The 24,429-nt window shown below is 45.9% G+C and overlaps 1 protein-coding gene across 1 annotated transcript; it reads right to left on the bottom strand.

Moving 5' to 3' along the window:
* Positions 1 to 208: 208 nt before the first annotated feature.
* LBHD2 (LBH domain containing 2) lies at positions 209 to 3,791 on the bottom strand (the record flags this gene model as incomplete). Its single annotated transcript, XM_079536782.1, has 3 exons — positions 209 to 285; positions 1,348 to 1,549; positions 3,702 to 3,791. The coding sequence occupies 3 exons, from the start codon at positions 3,789 to 3,791 to the stop codon at positions 209 to 211; spliced, it is 369 nt and encodes a 122-aa protein (XP_079392908.1).
* Positions 3,792 to 24,429: the final 20,638 nt, after the last annotated feature.

The raw sequence follows: 24,429 nt of genomic DNA, 5'->3' as shown, positions 1-24,429 counted from the left end.
ATGGACAAACTAAACAAATAATATGAATCTCAGCCTGAAAGTCAAAATGGTGAAAAGAACAGTTCTAAAGCCCATACACTTCCTACCAGGTACTAACTAAATAAAACCCTTGCAAATTTAAATACAGATTAGTTTGACATATCTTCAGAGTGTGTTAGCTTGTCAACAATGTTCACAATGAAGTTTCACTTCTGAGGCCATGGAATTCCTACTCATCCTTTTCAGTTCTGCTTTCAAGAGTATCTGTGCTGTCTTCCACTTCTGGAGCTGGATGCGCTAAAGTATCTGCAAAGAAATGGTTTGTCAGTATCGATTCCCCCATACTGTACAACAGCCTTCATGTGACTCCCTGCTCCAAGAGGCAGATGATCTGCTGGGCACTCAGCCTTGAAATTGGTAATTTGTTGTACTTGCAAACCGATAGTTAAAGCTGGAGTAATGTACTCTGAGTGCATCTCAGCCTGACTTCACAGGGGACTTCAGACCTTGGGATGGGTATTAATGAGATGAGGTGATGACCCTTTCGTTAAAAGCAAGACAGCCACCAGAGTGGCAGGGCTGCCTGCTGTCTAAGTGCTCAAATGTTTGGTCCTGAAGACGTAGCAAGTCCTGCTGTCACTGCACAAAAACAACACAGAGGCCATCATGCACTTCTGGTCCAAGCCATAGGTTGGGTCCTATTTCTTCTTGAATGATACAACCCTGTGGTTGCCTCTGCCTAGGAATGCTGATTGGTACAGTAGGTGATTTGACACCGCAAAATCAGACCTTGTGTCATTGCCTCTCTGAAGGCATGGGAAGGTGCATCCTGCACCCCATCCTAGCTGCTGGCTCTGGGCATTTGTGGGACAAATGTTGTTGCATGGAGATGGAAACTGTGTCACTCTTTAAGGGGAAATGAGAGCACTGAGATGGAAAAAAATCCACCAGAACTACACTAACAAGGTCTTATCTTTAGGCATATTTAGCCCACAGTGACCCTATTATCGTATCTACATATTTGTGAGCTCCTGTTACACTAATGCACTCCTGGGATACCTTTGAAAGCATGCAGCTGTTAAATACTCTACTTCTAGGCTAAGAGATAGGGAGATAAAGATACGCTATTGAAGAGGGTTACTGTTTCCTAGAGTGAACTGCTAATGTGCAGCACACTGCTTGTTGGCCCTGTGAGCGGCCAGCACTGAACCTGATGGAAACACCTCAAAAGCCTCAAGGACTTGGTCAGTTCACAGGACTCCCCTCCATGTGCAGGTGTTTCTGTGCACCCACTGTTATTTGGTTCTCTGTTGAGCCTGAAACTGCCCTTTTCCTATGGGGAGCAAGGATCAAACTGCTCTTTCAGACCTTCCAGATCCATCTGCTGCTGCTGCTGCTGGACACAGACTCTTTGGTCACCATGAAGACCCTTTTCCTCTGCTGATTTCAGGTCATCCGGAGGCCAGCGCAGCTCCCCACTCTCCACCTCACCGGACTCAGTTGGCTCCACCACAATTGATGGCAGTCTCTTGGACAGCTTGGGGTACTTCTCACGTGAGTCTGGGAAAGCCTGGTGAGACACATGGGGACATTCCTGTCAAAGCCCTGCCCAAAGGTGTGTATTCAGAGTAAGTGTGATGCATGCTCCATCTTAGCATCCTTTCTACACCAGATGTGCACTCCCATCTACTATGCCCATCAAAAAGCCCCTTCAACCTGGTGCAGAGTGACTTACATGATCCAACATGCACAATAAAAACAGATACATTGGCATTAAAATTCACTACGTTGCCAAATCCTCGTGTTTCATGGTATGTTTGTAGGATACAAAGCTCATTGCTGGAATGCTAAGCTACATGTATGCTTCAGCTTTTCTGGCCACTGTCCTTTTGCTCTGATGTGATTTATTCACATTTTCGTGCAGTGAGTTTATTAAGAAGCCACCGTGCTGCAGAGCTATTTTCTGTAATGTGAAACTATATTTTATGATGCATTCATGCAAACAGGTAGCCCCAGAGATCATCTTTACACAGAGGATAGTGCCAGCTATTATTTCATTTGTCACACTGAGCCTACAGGTCAAACCTTATGCAGTGATTAGAGCTTGAAGTTGAACAAGGTATTTTTAGTGAAGGATATTATAACACATAAAAGTTATTTCCCTTTTTCAATACAGCTGCTTCATTGTAGCTCCTCGGGGTACATTGTTTGTGGGTTTTGTTTTTTTTTGCTGGAAGCCAGAGTGAACCAAAGGAAAACTCACTCCAGGTCCTTCAGGCTATTAACATCACACAAACTTTACTGCTGAATCCTTGTCTCTTGGCTTTTCAATTGTCCATCTTGTGCTAATGGGCTGTAAAGTTCTTCCAGCTGGATTTCCAACCCAAGCCACTCTACAGTTCTATGATTCAGTATCCCCCAGGACACTGCTTGTTAACCTGGTAGCATAATCCACTGGAGGTGTTTGCTCCTTGACTTTTGCCACCTCCCTTTATCTTGTGAGCTGCTCTTTCTGAGAGCTCATGCCTTGCTTGTTCTGCTTGGCACCAGTGCTGCCATGGGTATGCGAGACTGTAGGAAGGGACAACTTCCTTCCAACGTGTCTGGGAAGCAGCAAGCACATTTCAGTCTTTGCTGCAATGCCTGTATCTGACTGCATGCTGAAGATGAGGATGGATAGTAATTCTCATCCTCACGCTCCCACTCCCCTGGGTGCTGTCATGGGGATTCATCACTGCAAACTACATGAATATGGAAAATTTTATACACTATTGTTAGCCTTGCAAATTGAGACACAATTAAGAAGGACTTTTCTTGTGCAGTTAGACCAAGGAAATCACTGAAATTAAACCTGTCTAATGCTTCCCAGAGCTGCACTCACAGGGGTAAAACACATTCTGATCAAGGATATTCACACAGGCAACTCATGCTGACTATGAGAAAAGTTCCCCCTAATTTCTCATTACTCCTCTGGAGCTGCTTATAATTTGGAAGGAAACTTCCATGTCAGCTGTCTTGATCGCAAGGAACATTGAAGAAGTTGCTACCGTAGCCCATAGCCCCTTGCAGGGGGAGTGCAAGTCAACAAAATTCCTGTTTTTTCCATCTTTTTGGAGACCTAGGAGATGACACACATCAGCGAAAAACTATGATTAAATATAATTATTAATGCTGCAACAAAATTTAGGTGAGGCACCTGTATAACCTCAATGCTATTTTCAGTTGTGCTCACTGAAAATGTTCTCACACGAATCACATCGTGTTTCTCCCTCGGCACCCTGCATGTACCACGTCCCCCCAGGAATGAGTCAGGAGCAGCAGGAAGCCGCGCTGTGTTTTTCTGCGGAAGCTGGAGCATGCAGCGAGTGGGCAGGAGCAGCAGGAAGAGAAGGACGGCTCTCCTGGCCAGAGGGCTTGGAAGGTGCTGGAACAAACCAAGCTCTCCCGCTGAGTCACTGGCTTTGTGTTGCCTCTCATTTCATTTTACTTTCTTGTCTCCATTGGACATCACTAAGCTGTGGATAGGACTCTAACCTACAGCAGTTTTCACCCAGAGTAGTTCGCTGAGTTTAGCACTGACTTTGCTCACAGCAATACATCTTGTGCCGCAAAGCAACCCACGCCCACCAAGTTTACGGGATTTATCCCCGAGCAGTGGCACCCTGACTCAGAAGCACACCCAGAGTGAACATCAGGACACTTTGCAGTTTTTCCACCGGTACCTGGCTGGAAGGGCCCCCTTCCTCCTCAGGAGACTGACTGAGAGCAAATTCCTCCATCACCGGTTCCCGTGTGTTCATCACCTCTGTCATACTGCAAAGATCAGAACAGAATTGGAAAACTCAGCTCTCTGCTTAGCCCTATTAATACAACAGGTTAATACAACAGCAAACATATTGTTCTATTACATTGCGCACTGTCCTTTCTAAGCAGCTCCTGAAGTATTCCCTTGCCCGTGCTTCCTCTCTTGGGCACAAGTGCCTGGAGTTGTGGTCCCCACAGTGTGATAGTATGGTTGCATCACTAAGCCTTGGCTTAATCTGCTGCATTTTTATCCTAAAAAAGTGCAAACCAAAGGTTCAATATCGATCTTGAATTAAATTCTCATTGTGATTCTTTGTGATGTCTTTAATATTTGCCCTTCCCAGTTGTCTCCTCCACTTCCTTACAAGCCAGCACTTCTTTTTGAATGGTTAATTCCAGACACACCAGCTCTACTGGTGTCTAAGGGCCAGATTTGTCATAACCTTTATTTCCCTGAACACTCAGAGAAGTGTTGAGTGGGATTTTCAAATGCATCAGGGAAGGTTTGGCACCTAAATCTCATTTCAATTGAGGACTTAGGAACCTAAGCTGCTTATGTTCCCATTAGCCACTCCTTGTGCTGTTTGGCACCCAGGGCACACACCCAGCATGTGCCACACACTGCCCAGGCTGTGGCATGCAGGATGTGGGCACCACCACCTACCTCACAGCAGCTCCCATTAAGCACGACTAAACTCTGCCATTAATTCTGGTCCTGCTTTGCACACACAAAACCCTCTTTCGTCAAGGCTTCTCCGACTGAGAAACGCAAACTAAAACATCTCAAGGATGGCTTGTTGCAGGCTTACATTACCAATTACCCCACAAAACTAAATTTCACAGCATCTGCAATTACTACAAAACCCATCACAAGGAATTTAATTAGCCATAGCACGGAGCAGATTGATAGCACAGAGACTGTCACTCCACTGCATCATAACTAAGAAAGAGCATCGCAGACCCAGGAGACACTTCAGCTGAGCTGAGGGCCATGGGCTGACCCTGTAGACATCCAACTTAGACAAAGCTTAGAGAAAGCCCTGTAAAAGCCAGCCTTGGACTTAGCCATCACCAAATCAAGCAAAATGTTTCCTGCTACATGCACACAATGGAAGAGCAGAACAGGGCAACTAATTTCAGCAACAGGATGGACCAGCCGTTTCCCTGTCCATCCTCCAGCCTAAACCATCCTTCCAGGATTTGGTGCCTCATCCCCTCTCATCCCGTATATCAAGGAAAGAGACTGGGATACGAAAGTGCATGCGTGCCTGGAAATCATCTCAGAAGTTCTGTGGCTTTATGAAGACTTAGGCTTGGCCAACACAGGGAAGATACGTCCCACCTCTGCCCTGGAGGTCAGTCCCCGCCAGTCAGCAGCAGGTTGCTGGGCTGCCCGCAGCTTGCTCATTTATTTTAGCAGCATTTCAACAAGTACCAAGTCTGTAAATCACTTCTACATCCTTGTTCCACAAGACATCAAACATATACATCTACATATGCACTTTCAAATGTGTAATGTGAGATCAAAGATGTTGTTAAGACTCATGAAATTCTATTATTGAGCAATAATGGGCTCTGTGCTTCCCGAAGACCACATTACACCCTGCAGATTATTTCCAAATGATAAAGACAAATGGTTCTGGCTGGGAAAATGGTGACAGTCCTGCCAGTGTTATAGCAGATGCCTCCATGAATCAGCTCCCAAGCTGCTGAAGCCCAGGCCATTTGAGAAATCTGTGCAACTTAAGGGTTTGATTGAATAGGATGGCAGAAGTGATTGTACTTGATGCATTTCAGAAAAGAACAGGGGGGCATGCAATTGGCAGAGGAATTGGGCTTTAGCTGGAACAGATTAATTGTTCTCAGTCTCCACTCAGAAGCACTAAAGGAAATCAGAGGAATTCTATAGGGGCTGGAAAAGTAGCAGTGGTCCTAACAACCTTAATCAGGTATTTAACTCTAAAAGCAAGCAGATATAAAACAGTTGTGAAAGCAGCTGCAGATCAGTTCATCTAAAACTTTGAAATCACTGTAAGACATCACCAAATTGTTTATAAAGAGGCAGAATCTGAATAAGGCAGATGGGTGCTGCTGAGGGCTTTTTAAACTGCAATATGATTTAGGTGCAGGAGAAATTTTACCTCTCAGACAGTTTTGATGGAAAAATATTGAGCTACTTTTCCTGCTGCTTTTATGTGAGAAATGCTAACATACAACACGAAAGTGGCTGATAGCAGCAAATGGTTATAAGAACTGCATTTCCTTCAAAGTGAGTCTCGCATTTATGTTATGTATGGTAGGTGCTGATATCACCAATGACATACAGTAGCCATAGTGATGCAAAACAAGGCAATAAATAGCATTTACAAACAAAGAATAAATTCTCTTCTGATGGATGAGTCACCTACTCTGAACCTTAAAATTCTTCTAGCAGTGAATTAAGAGATGCATTTGCTTCCCCTAGGTTTAATTAAGCTTAAATATACCAATTATGAAAAAAAAAAGAGCAAAATCTATTCTTGCTTTTCAGTGACAACTACAGTCAGAGATGATTATCCTAAATGCAACTGCTACAGTGGCAGGAGCATGCTATCCTGATCTGTTTCCAGGGGCATGGAGCAAACAAACAGCCCACTCTCTGCTGTTTGTGCTTGCACTAAGAAGGTCAGTAACGTGCAGAGCAATATATAGGTTGACAAGTGCTAAACCACTGACTGCGAGAAACAATGCACACATTTTTATTTTGGTTTCTGAACAGAGTGCAAAGCTGACCTGTGAAATTCCTGGTTGCAAAACTGTACTTGAAGGAAGACCCATTTCACTGCTCAAAACTGTGCAGCACTTACGTGGATACGGAAAACAGGTGGGCTGCATGACGCAGGCAAATCTCCTTATGACGTGAGGCAAAACCACCTCTTCTCTGAAGAAGGGATCAGCGAACCGGGCAACTGTGTTCTTCTACCCTAAGCTATTCCAAGCCAGCATGTCCTGAATTTTTGAATGGAGTATTTGAAGCCAAGAGAGTCCCCTTTCAGCCCCTCTGGCAGTTTGTATGCCTGTCAGACTTTTCAGGGATAGAAGCATTCTGTAAGCTTGTGCTGACAGCAGACAAGTTCCTTCAGGCAGCTGGACTGCATGTGCATTTTGCAGCACAACCAGCAAGAGCCTTACAGCCCACACTTCCAGCCCTGCATGGCTGGTGGGCTCCATGGCCATGTGCTGTGTGCCCCAGCCTGGAGATGCTCAGAAGTGCACCAAACTGGGCCCAGTGCTGTGCTCATGGTGTGCAGTCAGAACGTGAGACTCAGAAGGGACAAATGGAAGTGTGGGGCCGTGACAGAAGAAAGCACATTACCTTCAATCACATAAATGGGCGTCGTTTCTGAAAACTCCTGCAGATGTTCACTCCTGCTGACAAAATGCTGTGCAGGCTCTGTCAAATCCTAAAAGTGCCTGAAAGAGACAACACAGCAGAGTCAGAATGCAACCACAACAAAGCCAGCAGCATCCAGGAGGAGGACCACGGTGAGCTTGCTGCTTCAAAAGGAGGCAGAGAAATTCCTGCTTTGGAGCTCTGGGTAATTTTCTACACCAAATGGGAAGTGATCTCACTTGGGATGGAGCTCAAAGCATACGATGTGGATTACCCAGGCTGAAATACCTTGCAGTACAACTCTTTTTATGATGATAAGCCTTATTCCTTAGTGTAAGCTACATAAAAACTGTCGAAATGGGAAACACAGCAATTCTTTCATCAAACCCTAGAATGGCTTGGGTTGTAAGTGACCTCAAGAATCACCACGTTTCAATCCCTCTGCCACAAACAGGGTTGCCATTCATGCAGGAATTTTCCAGATATTTGGAAAAATAGAAAATAAAGATGTATCCCCTTTGTTTGGCAGGTTTTGCATGCTTAGTGAAACATAGTTCAAGACATGAAAGTACAAGACTCGTGCTCTTGAATCAATTGCTCAACATTCAAGGAGGAAAAATAAGCTGGGAGAAGGTTAACTGAGTTATACCGCTGCACTTCTTCCAAATGTCGTGGGAGAAGGGATTTTTGCAAAGGTCTTCTCCAAACTGAAGACAATACTTTCAGAGGTATCAGGGTGGGGAGCCTGCTGAGCAGAGGTGAGGATCCCACCATTTCAAAGAATTATTCACCAATTTCTTATGACTTCCCTGTCGGAAAATCTTAGCTGAGGAGCTTGAGGAGGTACATTGGTGAAATATAGTCAGCATCTGGGCCAAAGATGACTTTCTGAGAAATTTGTTTTGCTCAACAGCTTGCCAAATATATATTCATGCCAGCCACAGCTATTTCCTTGGATGGGAAAAAGGTGTTTTCAGTGAAGTGAATGGCACTAGTGTATATATTTTATATCCTTCAGTGGTTTGGATACCAGCCCAAGTGATTAAACAAATCTACCTGCTCTGGAGGCCTTCCCACCACGATTTATAACACTGGATTAGCCACACACTGGTTTTTTTGTCGGTTTTTGGTTTTCTTTTCAAGAACAGTGAGACTGTCCATTGCACTCTGGAATTTCTCTCCATGCCACAGGCCACGCGTACTGCAAATTGGAAAAGCAGAAAATCACATCTCCTTCCCCAGAATCCAGTTCAGGAGGGTTTCATTCTTGTCTGGCAATTTTCCTTCTCCCCCAGTGATCAAACCAACTCCAGAGAGGCTGGTGTTTTTTCCCTTAAAAATTCATGACTACACTCAGACCTTGTCTCCTGTATGGAAACCAAAGAGCATCCAATACCATGTCATCCAATACTCTGGGAAGAAGATTTTTATCCCACTACCCATTACAAAACAGCTGCTTTTAAACCCATGAAAATTCAGCAAGTACTCATGTACCTTAAATCTCTCCTTCAGAGAAGATTACATGTCATAAGAACAATTAGTAAACTGAGTCACCTCTCGGTGAAAGACAAAATGGCATAAGAAGGAATGAGCTGGGCACCAGCTGGAAACCAAGCCAACCCAGCTGCCAGTTAGGTGGATGCCTGGGTTTTGTTATAAGAGGATCAGTGCAGGATGGAATGACCTAAAACAACGCCTTTTGCTTTGCCAGCCTCAGTAAGGACTTTGGGGTAGAACTGAACCAAGACCAATCCCTCTCTGCAGCTGTGGGGAACTCAGTGCCATGAGGCCTGCAATGAGAAGGGACAGCAGCCCCTGAGGCTCAGCTACTGAAAGCTGTAATGAAAATAAAGCCGCCTGAGCACCGCAGAGTGGAGGAAGCCCCTTCCTGCAGCCACGCAGCTGTATTTCAAAACAGAATAATTTCTTCCCAATCAGTATTCTTGGAGAGTTCAGTGTTGAGCAGCGTATGAAACTACCAGAATGCATTATTCTCTGAAGAGTAAATACTCACTTTATCTACCTAATACATGTGATTATCTTCTTTGGCTGGCACCAGAGGAAACATTAACTAATACCCTTCCTTCTACGATGCTGCTTAATCTTTTAAAAACCAGCCACGGCTATTGAGGCCATGCGATGAGCCTTTATGCAGTGGAAATTGCCAGGAAACATCTCCAGCAAAGCCTTGCTCTGTTTGCCTCTTCTTACAGCTTTTCTACCGTCTCCGCCTTTGCTGCTTTTCTGATCGCTCCAGCCTTGTCTGCTTGGTACTTTCCAGTACAGAGCTATTGGGCTGGGGACTATTCCAATGAGCTGGTCTGCTTAGGAGCACGGCACCAAGCATGAGGAGATAGAGCTACAGTAACAACAGTAGAGATGGTTCCACCTGAAAGACCAGGGAAATACCTCCACAGTGTCCTCTGCACCTGAATCAATGGCTCTCCTCCTGCCACTCCATAGGAAAAGATAGATTTCCACAAAAAATTTCAGGTTGCATATTAGGAAGATCTTCTCAGAATGAGTGGCAATGCATTGGCACAGTTGCCCGGGGAGGCAGGGGAATCACTGTCCCTGGAGGTGTTCAAGATCCGTGGAGATGTGGCACCAAGAGATGTGGTCAGTGGGCATGGTGGGGATGGGCGGGGTTGGACTGGGTGATCATAGAGGTCTTTTCCAATTTTAATGATTCTCTAATTCTATGAAAACAATGGGCACTGATTGGTGCCCTCCGGACTTCTCTCTCACTTCGGGGCGTTTGGAGCTCCTACACCAGGAAGAGGTGGTCTGTCTCAGAGGAATGGTCTCATCTTCCATGTAAGGACAGCCAGGAGCATAAGCAGGATTTGGAATAGGTGTGTGGGAACTCCAGTCCAACTTACCCCTCATTGGCAGCCTTCTGTACGTGACTCGCAGAAGTGGACGCCTTTCCTTGGGATAAATTCACTATGAATTGCAAAGTAAGTGTTCTTAAGGTGAATGTGCTTTGTCAGCAAGACTGAAAGAAGAACTGATCACAGTTCTAGTGGCACAGAGCTCCTCAAATGGGAGCAACACCTCTGACACCAGGTCTCTTGCGTCTGGAGGCAATCCCAACTCATTCCCCAGCCACCTCAGTGCTGAGGACAACTAGATGGCATGAGGAAAGCAGAGCTCAGGCACCATGGCCATGGCAGCAACAGGCAGGGCTGGGGCGAGATCAGCAGCCGCAGCAGGACAGCCTCCTCCCTCCCCGCTTCCCGAGTAAAGTTATTCCCCACGGAGCACAGATGGAAATATTATGATAACAGCCTAACAATGTTGCATTGAAGGTTCACCTTGTAACACAAATAAGTGTAGATAGGCAGCAGAAATTGGCCTTGAAACACTGATCTGTGTGCAGAGGTATCATTTCTCCCCTTCTTATTACAATGGGGTGATCCCAGGGGGCTTTCCAGCCCTGTGCTTGAATTGTGAGCACTGGAATCTTGGAGCTCGCCCACACATCAAACAAATGGGAACCTCAGCCCTGGCTTTCCCATCCCCCTCAACCTCACTTTCTTACAGACTATGGGTAAATGGAAACTTTTCTCCATTCAAGGAGCCTAATCTTCATGTGTACTACAAAAAGAGAATAAATCCCTCTTATTGATTACAAGGAGAATTGGAACAGGCCAAAGAACTGTGTCGAGAAAGAGAAGCAAGGATCCACTTCTTGACTTTTGCAAACCAGAAAATTCTGACAAACTACAGTGAGCTCTGCTCAGCAATTCCCAACAAACAGGAGCTTTTTCCACCTAGAAGAATGGATGCCTTATTTGGGCCACTGTGCTGCAGCAGATTGGGCTGTCAATTCAGTCAAAGTGGGTGTATGGGCAATACAGGACAGATCTACAGCTGTAGTGGGTGAAGGCATGAAGGGGCTGCTCACATTGTACCAGAAGGTACATGTCCCTGCAAGGAAATGTCAGCATTTTCTAGGGCCAGGAGTTTCTATTCCCTGGCCTCTTTTCCCAGGTAGCTGGCAACAGGATGAGAGGCCTTACGTTGCGCCAGTGGAGGTTCAGGTTGGATATTAGGAAAAATTTTTTCTTGGAAATAGTGCCAATACATTGGCACAGGATGCACAGGGAGATGCTGGACTTGCTGTCCCCGGAGGCCAAGAAATGGTTGGATGTCACACTGAGTGTCACAGTCTAGAGCAGTCACAGGCATGGACTCATGGTTGGACTAGATGATCTTACGGGTCTTTCCAACCTTAGTGATTCTATGACTCTGTGGATCCAGTTTTTGTATGCTTTGGTCTCACGACATTCTACAAGGATGGAGCTGTGGCTCAGTCCCTGTAGCACTTCAGGCCACATGGGTGAGTGCCTATTGAGCTCACAGATGGGAACTTGGCTTCTTAATGGACGTATTTTATGGAGTGTTGTGGGTTCCACGGGACTTGAGAAATGTAAATTACAGCATGGGCCACTGCAGATAAATGCGTGTGTGTATGAACTCCTATTTAAACCTCCCACTTCTTTTTGGATGCAAATCTCTTTCCTAAGCAACTGAGAAAAGTGTGATATGTGTCAGAGTCTGGAGATTAGAGATCTGTTCTGTTCCTTGTTTCAGAAGCTCTTGTCTTCGGCTGCCCACACAGTACTTGAGTTCTGCTCTCTGCAGGCCAAAGCTGCCTGCCTCTCCTTGGCACCACAAGCTCCAAGGAGATGTCGATCTCCCTCAGGAAGCAGCAAGATGAAATGACTCTCAATGTGGAGGAGCCGGCATTTCAGCATGAGACACAGCACGGAGTTGGGGAGAGCAAAAAGGGGTGGGAGGTTGCTATTTGCAGACCTCTCTGCCTCCCTCCTCTAACTTTGCTCTAAGCAGTAGTTCTACTGTTCCTGCGCCAGAAAAGCTGCTGGGGTAAATATCACCCTGGGGAATTTCTCAAACACTCATCTGTGAACTCAACACTGGAAAATACAGGCTTGCAAAGATCTTGGTGCTGGTGAATCCCTCCAGCTCAACCTCCTCAGCTCCCCTGGCAGCCTGGTGAGGGCAAGGCGACCTTCTACATCCCCAGCTATGGAGCAGTGCAACTGCACACAGACCTCAGCCTTAGGTTTGTTGGAGTCGCTGAAGTTCCCACTGGCCCTGCTTGCCAAGAAGAGCTACACTGATAAATGGCCAGAAAAGAAGGAAAAAGAACTAAATGAGGAGCACAATGACCACATTTTCTTAGTCGCATGGTTTGGGAGTGACTCAAAGCTTTAAGCAAATGATGTTTGCAATGCAGCTAGTAATGACTGCTTCTTTGGTGCCTTTTTCTTTTCCTTTCCTTTCCTTTTTTTTTTCTTCTTTTCCTTTTCCTTTTTTCTTTTTCTTTCTTTTCCTTTTTTCTTTTTCTTCTTTTTTTTTCTTCTTCTTTTTCCTTTTTCTTCTTTCCTTTTCATTCTTCTTCCTTTTCCCTCTTTCCCTTTCTGTTTTTCCTTTCTCCAACTCTCTCAGCACCCAACTACCTGAGCTTCACAGCAGAAGATGCTCCCAGGAAGAGACCCAGCAGCAGAGGGGAGCAGGGCTGCCAGCCACGCTGCAGGGCCAGGGCAGAGGAGCAGGCAGACAGGAAGCGTGTGCGGAGCAGCAGAGGGAGGGAGGAAGCAGCAGAGCAGATGGGAAGAATGACTAAGCAAGCTCCTCCGAATGCTTGTAGACCTCAGTATCATGGAAATCTCCACAGAGTCCTCATAAAGTGTGTGCCAAGAGAAAGTTTAGATTTCTTTTTTAACACTGGATTCAGCAGCTGATTGATGTGAAAGGACCTCATTAAGAAAACAGCCCATTAAAATTAGAGATAAGCTGTTAAATGGTTTTAGGGGTATCTCCTCTGGTACTTGCTGTGCAAATACTTTGTCATTGAGAACACACTTTGGAGATCAGAAATGCCAGTGCCAAGCAGTGTTACTGAGCTCTGTTCATGCAAGCGAACCTTGAATTGGCTTCAATTTTTCCAAACAACTTTATGAACCTAACACCTTACAAAAAAGTACAGCATTCTTTCTAAGTCAGAGCAACCATTTCTAAAAGGAATCATAGAATCATGGAATGGTTTGGGTTGGAAAGGACCTTAATGTCCACCCAGTTCCAACCTCCTGCCGTGAGCTGGCTGCCACCCACCAGATCAGAGCCCAGGGCCCCATCCAGCCCAGCCCACAGGGATGGGGCATCACCAAAAGGTCTCTAAAGAAATGTCATGGAATCATAGAATTGTTTGAGTTGGAAGGGATCCTTAGGGGTCATCTAGTCCAACCCTCGTGCACTTGCTTCTGTTTCTCTGGAATATGGTGATTCTTCTGTCCCTGATGTCCCTCCCTTTATTGTACCTCTGGGACTGTAACTGATGAAAATCAGCTTCCTTCTGCTATTCCTTAAGTGTGAGGACTGCTCCAAAAGAAATGCCTCCTATTTTATTATGTTGGCCCACTATATCAGAAACAGATGTTGGTGATATGGCAGTAGAGGTTGAACCTTCCAGTCAGTATTCCACTACTTTTGAAGTGACCTACATATTTCTGGATGGCTCAGAATTCATGCTACAGAAGATGAGTGGGAAAAAAAGTGTCTTAAAATATCAACTCAGAGCAGGTGATTGTTGGGTGGAAACATCCTGGGAAATGGGTTGCAAAATGCGAGCGTCTTTCTGGCACAGTGAAAGAGTGCTCTGGCCTGTTGGTCTGCCACTGCTAGGTAGCAGGATAGGGCAAGAGGTTAGGTAGATAGAATAGCACTTACTTAAAAGACAAACTAATTGCTGCCTTGTAACTTCAGGGAAAACAGAATATGGTGTTAATAGTATTGTGATGTGATGCAATATTGAGATAAGTTTGAATTCAGTACAGCCAAAGCAGCAAAGGTGTTAAAAGCTGATGGGAAAATAAACTAACACATAAAAAAATCTTAACAAGCCTATACCACCACCACAATAACAAAACCACACACACTCCTAAGCAAAAAAAAAAAACAATGAAAAGATTTGTGATGTCCCTTACTGGTGATTAGCAGCACAACCGCAGGTGTTGCAGCCCTGCAGCCCAACGCCAGCAATGCAGCTATTTTTCCCTAGGAATTAAAACTCTAACCATTATTGAATTTCCGAAGTACGGGAAGTTGCCCCAGGCTGAGAAGGAAGACAGGAGAACACTGTGTGCTATCGCTGTAGGGTTGGGCACGACGGAAGGCAAGAACAAAACCTAGATAAAAATGAATTATTTTTTAAAGTGCAGTATTATTTCTTTGAATTAATCCTTACATTGAAAGCATATGTGCGTTAGTAGGGCTATGTGTCCCTCTGCAAGGTGATGCTCTCTCCTAAGTGTGAAGAAGAGGTATCCCGGCCCCTAAGAACTTGTAACCAAAGAGGGACAAAGGCTGGAACAAGGGCCGAGTTAAGGTTTTGAGGACTTGTTTGTTGCAGTCAGCCTTTTCATTCTACCTGAGTTGTTACTAGTTGGTGGTTTTCCTGGGGCTTGCAATAAAGTCTTCCTTTGAAGAAGGAAAATGCAGGAAAGTGATTCATGCACAGCTTTTTCCAGAGAGCACAGATGTCTGAGGAGCGAAGGGAAGGGCACAGCTATGAGATGACACGGGGATCCTTGACATCCCCACAGGGCTCCTCCTGGGGACAGGCCATGCGATCTGCCCTGCAGCCTGGCTGCCCTGACCGACCACCCCAAACCAGGCAGCTGTGGGTAAAAGGCCCCACAGATGGGGACATCATTTTGGAAATGGAACGATATCAGCCTGTGACACCTGTGGGTCTGACACCTGATCTGTACAAAAGCCTGTTGCTCTGTACAAAGAGATCGTTGTGAGGAGGGAGGGAAAATTGTGACTATATTTACACATTCATTTCTCCTGGTAAAGTAATGTAGCAGAGACGTTGGAGGAAATTCCACATGATTGACAAATTGTCAGGCTGGATCGGGAAAGCAAAGAAATGGGGTTGAGTCGCTCCCTGTTTGCTTGTTTTTTCTCTGCAATCATTATGCTGACCTTGAAAACGTGTTCTTTAAATGGAATATTAATTACCAAAACCCTGAGCTGTGTGCTGGAGTCTTTTCTGGGCACCAAATTTGCTGTTCATTAAATCTAAGAGATGGAAAACAGTGCCTTGGGACGGATGGTGTGTGGGCAGATCTCCCCACTTCACCTTCAGCTCCAGGCTGCCCCTAAGGAGGAACTGCGCTTGGGACCGGGTGCGAGAGCACAAACTTCTGAGTTCTTCAGTACGATGTGAACCTACAGCCAGCAGAGCTCTCTGCTATCGGGCTGCATTGTGGTCTAGAAAGGGCTAATGGAAGCAAACGTCTCTGCGCATTGCTTGTTATGGTTGGAGGGGTTAACGCTGTGTGCAGCCCAGCCCAACTCCCCTCCGAGCCTGCAGCCGTGTTCAGAAACCGACAAACACATCTCTGTCCCAGATGAACCGCGAATTTTTGTGGTACGCTCATTTGGCAGCAGGAAAACATTCACACCCCTAGCTCGGAGAGCAACATAGTCCTCATTTACGGAGGAAAGGGGCTCTTTCTTTCCATACAAGTAATCAAATGTGGGGCGTTCACCACCTGATGGATAAAGCAAGATCTTTCTTCCTGCTCAGCGAAGCTGTGTTGTTCTACACATGCATTTCGGTACCCTTTTTCTTGCCTCGAAAAACCCCGAAATAAAGGAACAGCTGAAGCGAGCGCAGAGCAACAACTCCCTCCGTGCCACTCTCATTCATCGGGATTCCTTCACACAGCCTTTCCTCTCGCCAAACAAGTTTTGCTCTAGAGGAGAACCCATTCTTTAGCCGGCCACCCTTAACACCCTTCACTAAACAAATAAGCACGCGGGAAAAATAACAATAACAACAATAATAAAAGAAGAAGGAAAGCGACGCAAAGCCGCCCTTTCTGCACCCCGCCGTTCCCTCCGCGGGGACGCGGCGCTCCGTACCCGAGCACAGCCCGAGCGCTGCGGTCCCCGGCGCTCCGCAGGCTCCCCTCTCCCCGCACCAAGCGCTGCCCGGAGCTCCCCGGGGTGCAGCGCTCCGCCACCCGCACCCACCCCGAGCCCGTCCCGGCTCACCGGCGCGGAGCGGAGCAGCGAAGCGAGGCGAGCCGAGGCGAGCCGAGGCCGGCAGCCGCCCGCCGCCCATGCACGGCGGCAGAGGGGGAGCCGGCAGCTCCGTCAGCGCGCCCGCATCCTCCCGTCCGGCCGCTGGCACCGCGGCACCTCCCCGCCCGCGGACCGGCCCCGCTGCCGGCGTGGGGAAACCACTCCCCCGGCAGCGCCGGCTGGGCGGGGAACGGCCCCCCCCCCCGTTCTCCCCATCCCGCCGCCCGGCACCTCCCGCGGAGCCGCGTGGGTTCGCCGGGTGCCGGTCCCACGCGCAGGGAGCAGGGGGTCCTCCCGCCCCATCCGCTGTTGAGAAAATGTTGAATGCACGAGGGGCAAAGTTTCTCTTCGGTCTTTTTTTTTTTTTTTTTTTTTTTTTTTGCAGGGAGGGATGTGTCCTTTCCCCCCTCACCGTCCTGTCCAGAGGTGCCCCTAGGGCTGTGGCAGGAGCTCTCTCTTGCAATCAGTTTCCACAGAGGATTGGCTGGGGACGTTTGCAGCCCCTCTTGTATCTGTAGGGCAGGCAGAGAACAAGGGCAGTGCAGTGAGAATGGGTGCTGCGGAGTAATGGTGGGATGAAGACCTGGAAAACATCCTGCTGGGAAGCGACCCAAGTGCTGGGGGTGCCAGGACCTGGATCTGCCTCCATCCCTCTGCACGCCTGGAGCTGTGGGATCAGCCAGATGAGGTGTTGGCTCCCCCACTTTGCTTGGCCCAGGAGCTGTGTGGCTCTGAGGAGGGACGCATAGTTGTGGGGACATGGCTGGCAGATGTGCAATCCTCTGGTATGGTGCATTGTGTGGTCAGAGAATCATATAAGAGAATAATGTCAGGTTGGAAAAGACCTCTAATGTCATCTAGTCCAATCCCAACCCATCCCACCATGCCCACTGACCTCAGTCCCACATCACCACAGTTGTCTAACACCTCCAAGAACAGTGACTCCACCACCTTCCTGAAAGCAGGAAGAAAGGAGATCAGCCTCCAGGTTGGGGTGATTCACCCTTTGGTTTCTATGCACAGTGATTCCCAGAGCCTGGACTACGGATGCAGACCTCAGCCCAGCAGCAGCCCTGGTGTCTGCTGTCCTTTGGAGCTGCTCCAGAACTGTGAGCAGTTCCCCACCGCTACTTTTTACATGCTCATTTTACAGGCACGTGTAATATACAGCTATCAGTTTAAATCCAAATGTACCGTATGTCATTTGGGTGTATAAAGTCTCAGTGTGCTGAGGATGAACTCGGCAGAGGCAGTGGGTTGGCCGTTTGCTTATGGCAATTTTGTTCCCAGGCTCATAACAATGATTTACTCCTGTCTGAGGATGGGACTGCTTTAAGGGTAGATTTATAGGATGATGTTACAACTGACCTCTCAATAACACTGGGAATTGCAGGAAATATTCAGGAAGAAGTCACTGTGAGTACAACCCCAGGGAGATCTTAGGGAACCCGTGTGCCCTGAGGTTGGTATGAACATTAATGGACCATTCTCTCTATTCTTCTTCTTCACTCCTATGAGCTGGTTCCCTCATGCTCTTTTTCCAAGGTTTGTTGCTTTGCCTGCTGTGCCTCAGCAGAGTGAGGGTTCCTGTGCTGCATCTTTCAAAAGGCGACATGAGGCCAGGGCAGAGGGTGCCTGGTTTCAGAAAAAAAGGTGTGGGTGAAGGAATGTGACCTTTCTTTTCTCACACAATCCTTTGTGATATGGTCCGTGCCTCTGCCAGCTCAAGACATCCCCACAGCAGCTGTTGGAAAGGCTCAAATGAAGCAAGCAGCATTGCCTTGGCCACTGGTGCTCCACAGGTGGAATCTGAGTGGTGTTGGCAACCTCTGAGACTCTCAGTGGGGTATTCAGTTCCCCCCATGGTCATGTTGATCTGCAGAGACATAGGATTTAATTACGTGACTCATTATGTCAAGAGACCCCTTGTCGAATAGATGCTTTTATTAAATAAATATCCCAAAAACAGCTCTTGGCTCCAAGAGAAGGATTTTGCATTTTCAGAGATAGAGCAAGACTGGTTTGGGAAGGGCTCATCCTACGCACATTGAGATGAAAACCCATGACCCACCTGCTCCTTATGGTGATGCACCGTGTGAGCCCCAAGGTGGGCCATGCAGGTGTTACAAACGCTGCCCAAAGTTTTGGTAGATGTGGCCTCTCCTACTGTATCTTTGTGTTTCTCAACTTGATGTAGAAGTAGCTATTTCCCAAGCAACAGAGTTCAAGTTCGTGGCTTGGAAGCCAAGTGTACAGAGGAGTGGTGGCCAAACTGACCACTGAGAGGACCAAAATGATAATTGGCCTATCTACCCAGGAGTAATTTCAGATAAAGCAGTGCTTCTCCATAATAAAGGAGCATCATGGGGAGACGTGATGGGAAAGTTGACTCACAGCCTGCATGGTTTTTGAATCAAAATTACAGCTTTTAACATCTGGGCTCTGAATATGGAATTGTTTTCTGTCTTAAGTTGTTTGCCTTACGTATCATCACAAGCTGCTTTCTCAGGCCAATTACTTTAATTGCCACAACAAAACACGTCAAATCCGGGTTTACGACAACATTGGTCTTCTTTTCCCCTAATAAAGCCCTGAGTGACATTAATCTGATGTTGGTCACCAAGCCTCACTACTTAAAACTGTCTTCTCCCTTATTGCTGATGCCAAAAAATTAACACTAATAACTGCAAACAACAATTAGTAATAGGATTGGGATGCAGACAAAGCCCAGATAAAACTCCCACCATAATGAACACAACCTCAGCTACGTTACAGCTGCTGAGGGCAAATCCAGGGCTGCATCAGGTGCTGCTTCAATGCTGTGGGCCTTGGGCTGAGCTTTATGTGTCCATCACATCACGCTTTGATTGTAGGCAGTGTGGAGGAGCAGCACCTTGGGAAGAACAGCATCTCAGGGACACTGGGGTTCCCACATCCCACTGGAGGCTGCAGGTCTCTCTGTCACCTCCTTCCTCCCTCTGGTGCATTTACTGCTGTGAATCTGATCTTTTTTCTGCCATCTGTCTCTTCCCAGTGGATCACTGCTGCCCCTCCTGAGCACCTCCTGTTCTGAGTCGTGAGATGCTGTGTGAGATCTCTGTGAGATGTGGAGGTCATCTTATACAGGCTCCAAAACAATTAATCATCCCAGGCCCGGGGCTGATGGAAAGTTCTCAGTCCATTTTCTGATTGCATTTGTCTGAAAAATGGTTTGCAGAAACAAGGGAAGAATCTCCAATTCCTTTGCAGTTATTTTATTACTTTAAAAGACATTTTTTTGGTGAAGTATTTGCAATACTTGAGATCACATTAGCTGAATGTCTGGAAGGAAAGCCCAGGCACCAGCAAAAGGGATCAACTCCTGCCTGGTACCAAGGTCCTTGTGCTGCGAAATCTGCTCGTGGCATGGCTTGGAGTGGGGTATGTAAGGAGTATGGCCCATGGCTGTGTGGCATCCCTCATACTGCAGTGGGGACCTCCATATAACAGGAGAAGTTTGTTTATATTATTTTGCTTATTGCTGCTATAAAATACTATGCATTACAGCGCTGCCATCCTTTCCTTCTCTAAATCTGCCCACTTCTGGTGTCGGAGCAAGGTTTTACCTATGGAGATCACTCTCTGGCCGTGTGAGGTCTATAGGATGGGCTATAAGATGGGCTCCCCCAGCTCTCCTGCGGGCTGTGGCTCTCACTATGGTTGCCATGGTGGTAGCGAGACAATTAGAATGGCTTTATAACCAGCTGAAGGTACCGACTGTTTCCTGGATACCATACATCCCAATCAATCTCAGCTCTGACAGACCTTGGAGCAGAGCCAGGTCCAGTGACAGCAATTGGTGCCATTTAATGTATTTCTTTTTTCTTTCTTCAGCTCTCTAAGGTTAGCTTTCCCACACTGAAGCTGCAGTTCAAGGTAAAAAGAAAAAGCCAACCTTCATCCTTTCTGGATTTGGTATTTTTCAGCCAGCATCCTTGAATTCGAGTGACGCAGCGCAAAAATGCAGGAAGTTACCAACGCTCTCCTGATCTTTTGACCTGCAAGAAGCTGAATGGGCTTCATGGCACTGAGCGATGTGGGTGCTGCCCTTTTGCTCAGCGCACGGAGTGAGGGATTTCTTTGTCAGGCTCCTCCTAGCAGGCTGTGTGCTGCCCGTGCCAGGCCATTCCCTGTGGGTGGTGGGGGCTGGAGGCAATATGTTGGAAGTCACACTGTATCCCGACAGCTTGGGACTCGGAGCTGTCAAGCAGTGGCTCATTGTTAGTACAGCTTCTTCCAGAACACCAGGAAAAGAAAAGATGGCTAAAGGCTTTTTATGGCCTGCTGACACACGAGTCTGCTAGGAATCGGGCTGCCTGTGAATCCAGAGGGAAAACTGAGGGCTTTGAGGGGCTGGGCTGGTTGTAGGGCTGTTGGTCCCCACAGCTAGCGAGAATGCTTAGAACAATCCCAAATAGCACCATTACAACAATTAATCTGAACCTGTTCAAGGTTTGTGGCCCTGCTTAAGCCTTCCGAATTGCAAAGCTATTTTGGAAGGTGCTGGCCCACGTCTTTGCAGTCAGCCAGTAGTGCACACTCAGTCGCCTTACAGCGTTTGCATTAGATGATCAGATGTCACATCGGTCTCCTGAATTCCTGACGTGCCCATGCATCTGCAAGCACTTTGGGTTTACCTGATCCCACATGGAGAAGCCTCCAGCAGCCTCCAGTCCACAGGAAACCAGCTACCTGTGGGAGTTCCTCAGTGACCACAAAGAACAGCTTGAAAAAGACCTAATTTTCTAAAAATAAGAAATCTAGCAGTGTAGATGGAAGGTTATGGGCTTGTTTAAAGGCTCTGTTTGAAGATACTTTTTCCACAACTCCTCCTTGACACCAGTAGGTCTTCCTGGCTGCTCGTGTCGGATGATTTTATTTCAAAATCTGTTCAGAAGCTTAAGTTCTAACCAAGGACAATAATTACCCAAATAACAATGAATTTAACCAGCCACTCAGGAGCCAGGATGATTTACAGCTTTCAGAGGAGCTGGTGCTCGCTTGCCTTTTGTCTTTCTACTTAATGCCTCTCTAATACTCTTCTCTGGACACAATGACTTTCTGAACTATTTTTTTTCTCCCCCTTTTTTTTTTTTTTTTTTTTTTTTTGTTCTGAAATAGAATGCAGAGCCCCTCCACCACCTAATTTGCTGCATACAAAAGAAGATTTAATATCCTCTAAATGACTATAAAGCACAAACCTACCAGATGGCAAATTTAGATGCTCAAGGGGGATACAGGCTGCTTTTCTTGGAGAAGCATTTGAATATGGCTTTGAAAGAGAGAGTCCATTGATGTATTAATCTTTTCCTTAGTGGAGTGCTGTGATATAACTCAGGAGAGGTGCAAGAAGGAAGAAATGGATCTCATGGCCCAGCAGAGGAAACAAATGGAAGCATTTTACTGATTTCTTGGGTCTCTTTGAGAAACATTAACTACGACCTTGAGCATCTTTGCAGAAATTTGGAGCACTATCGTTTGCATCCTAAGCATAACTTTACAAACGTGAAGAAAGGAAAGATTCAAGAAAGTTACTGGCTTCCAAAGACTACTTTCTCTACATCTAAACCACGGATGTTGTTTACATATTTTCAGAGCTCTCCAGGAAGAAACTGTTCTGCTTCATTTTCTTTTAATTTTTCTTATGCCAGAAGTCAACTTGCTAACAAGATCAATTGATAAAAAGGAGGACTTCTTTAAGAACAAATGTTCTGAATTTCAGTTCAATTCCAAGTCTTTGGCTGAATAACTCATCTGACACATAACTGAATAATTTTGCTTCATAGATTATCTGAGGAGAGATCACAATATTTACATACGGACCTATTGTTCAGATTTATTGGCTAAATAATTTATTGGAATAATCTGTGCTCTGCATCTTATTTGTGGCCAGTTCTTTGGGAGATGTTGATATTCTGATGGTGTGATATGGTTCTGTTCCCATCCAATATCCCATCCAAGTGGATGAGTGTAACTTTCTGGAATGATTTTGTGATGTAAGTGGTTGTTATTGTGAGTTTGAAATGTGTTTTCACGCTAACTTCACACTTGGTGAGTATTCCTACCAGAAAATGTGTTCCCTAGGATAGCTGTAGAAAGCAAACACAAAAAAGGAAGAAACACAGTCAAAGCAAATCCATAAAAAGATTCAGATGAACAGAGATATATTTGCAGGATATGCTTATCTCTGTTGTGATGCAACATGGAAAAGGAGAAGACCTCAAATTCATAAAGTAGAAATCTGTGTGCCAACAAGGTACATGGTCCTGCATGGGCAGCTTGGAAGATCATCAGCTGCCAGACATACTATCAAACAAATATGACCCATAGAGGTTTGCACTCCTTTGGGGCTATAGATTACACAGCAAAGCATCAGGAAAACCAAAATGTCAAGTTATATATCAAATGAAGAACAGAGAGAAAAGAGGAGAAGGGCATATTCTCATGGAACACAATGATCTCAGTATTAGGGATGAAGAAAATAGGGTATTTTATGTGTTGTTTCCAAACTAACACAATAGCCTGTAGTAATGGAAACTACCTGACACTCTGAAAACAAGAGAATAATTTCCATCATGATCAAGTGATCAACTTTCACCCTGAATATGGAGATCAGGTCCCCTTATCTTTGCAAGTGCTACTAGAAGACCTGTTTGGTAACAAGAAAAGAGTTCAACTTAACAACAGTCCATTCATCCTGGCATTGCATCAGGCAAAAAATCAAGCATTTATTTGGAACATGAATCCTCTCCAGACCTTTGCTTCAAACAGTGCTTGCCACAAGTCAATAGGTATATTAAAATAACAGGAGAGGGGCCTTACTCTCAGAAAGCCAATTGAACTGTGTTTCCCACTGTGACAAAGTAGATTCGAGTGGAGAACCTTTCACAGTGCAGTTTGTAAATCTCAATGGTGAAAACCAACCATTCCATCTTCAATCCCAGCTACTAACTAGGATGACAGGCTGCAGTATTTTCTCCTTTAGTATTCACATCTTTCTCTAAACTTCAGAGGACTCCTCTAGACCAACAAGAACAGGTATTGACTTTTAGAGCTTTGACAATCTCTCTTTCTCTCCCTCTCGCTCTCCCTCTCTCTCTTTCTACTTACAATCAAGCTTCACTTCCTGCTCACCCTGTATCACTACCGTAACAGTCTAAGATGCTTCTATTGACAATCCCTGGGTGAATATTTTTTGTTCAATATACTGGGAGATGTCCTGAGTTCCAGTGGTCCTTTGCTCTTCTCTGTGATCTACAGATTTACTGGCAGTACGTCGTGGGATTCCTATCCAAAACTACAGAAATACTGGTTTGGAGGGGTAAGTATATTAAAATGCCAAACTCCCATGATTCACATCCTTTCCTACCATCCATTAATGTTTCTGGAACCATTTTTGAATTACTTTTGGGCAGCAGATGGAGGACATGCTGCTGAATGCTATGATTATGAGATTCATTAATATGGATGGGATTATGCACATGCATTTGTAGTTGGGCAAGTAAAAGAATTTTCATCTGGGTTTTCCTTGGACATTTGATAGTGAGGTGGTACAGCTTCAAGAAATGATACTGCAGAATCAAATGTGGCAGAGCGTTTACTTGAGTTAGTTCTATTTGATAAAACTTTTGATTCAGGAAGCAAACAGGCAGCGATGACTGGTAGAATTCAAAAATCAGTGCAGAACTGGATGGCCACTGCTAGTGGCAAAGCTTTTGATGACAAAGGCAAATTACAAGTATGAGCAGAGCCCAGAGCTACAAGAACATAGGCATGAGAGTGCCCATCAAGTGAACAACCACGCTACCATTGCCTCTGGCATCTTGCTGCTGATTGGAGAGCTCACCAGCTGGAGCTAGGTGATGAAGTACAGCAAATGTTGTCATGGGGATTTGTAATGGGGTGGGTTCTGCTCTGTCACGTCACCAGCCTGGAAATGTGTGAGAGTAAGTGCTGGCCTTAAAGGATTGTAAATGAGATAGACACACACGCCTACTCTGGGCTTGCAGAAGTCAACTGATCACTATGAAATATTCACCAACATTTACGTGAAATTGAATAGTCTGTGACGCTTTGTTATTGCAGAAATTGGTTCTGCTTTCTGGAAT

This window comes from Tetrao urogallus (genome assembly GCF_951394365.1).
Source record: "Tetrao urogallus genome assembly, chromosome: 6".
NCBI classification, from domain to species: Eukaryota; Metazoa; Chordata; class Aves; order Galliformes; family Phasianidae; genus Tetrao; species Tetrao urogallus.
This window is presented reverse-complemented; position numbering and strand designations above follow the sequence as displayed.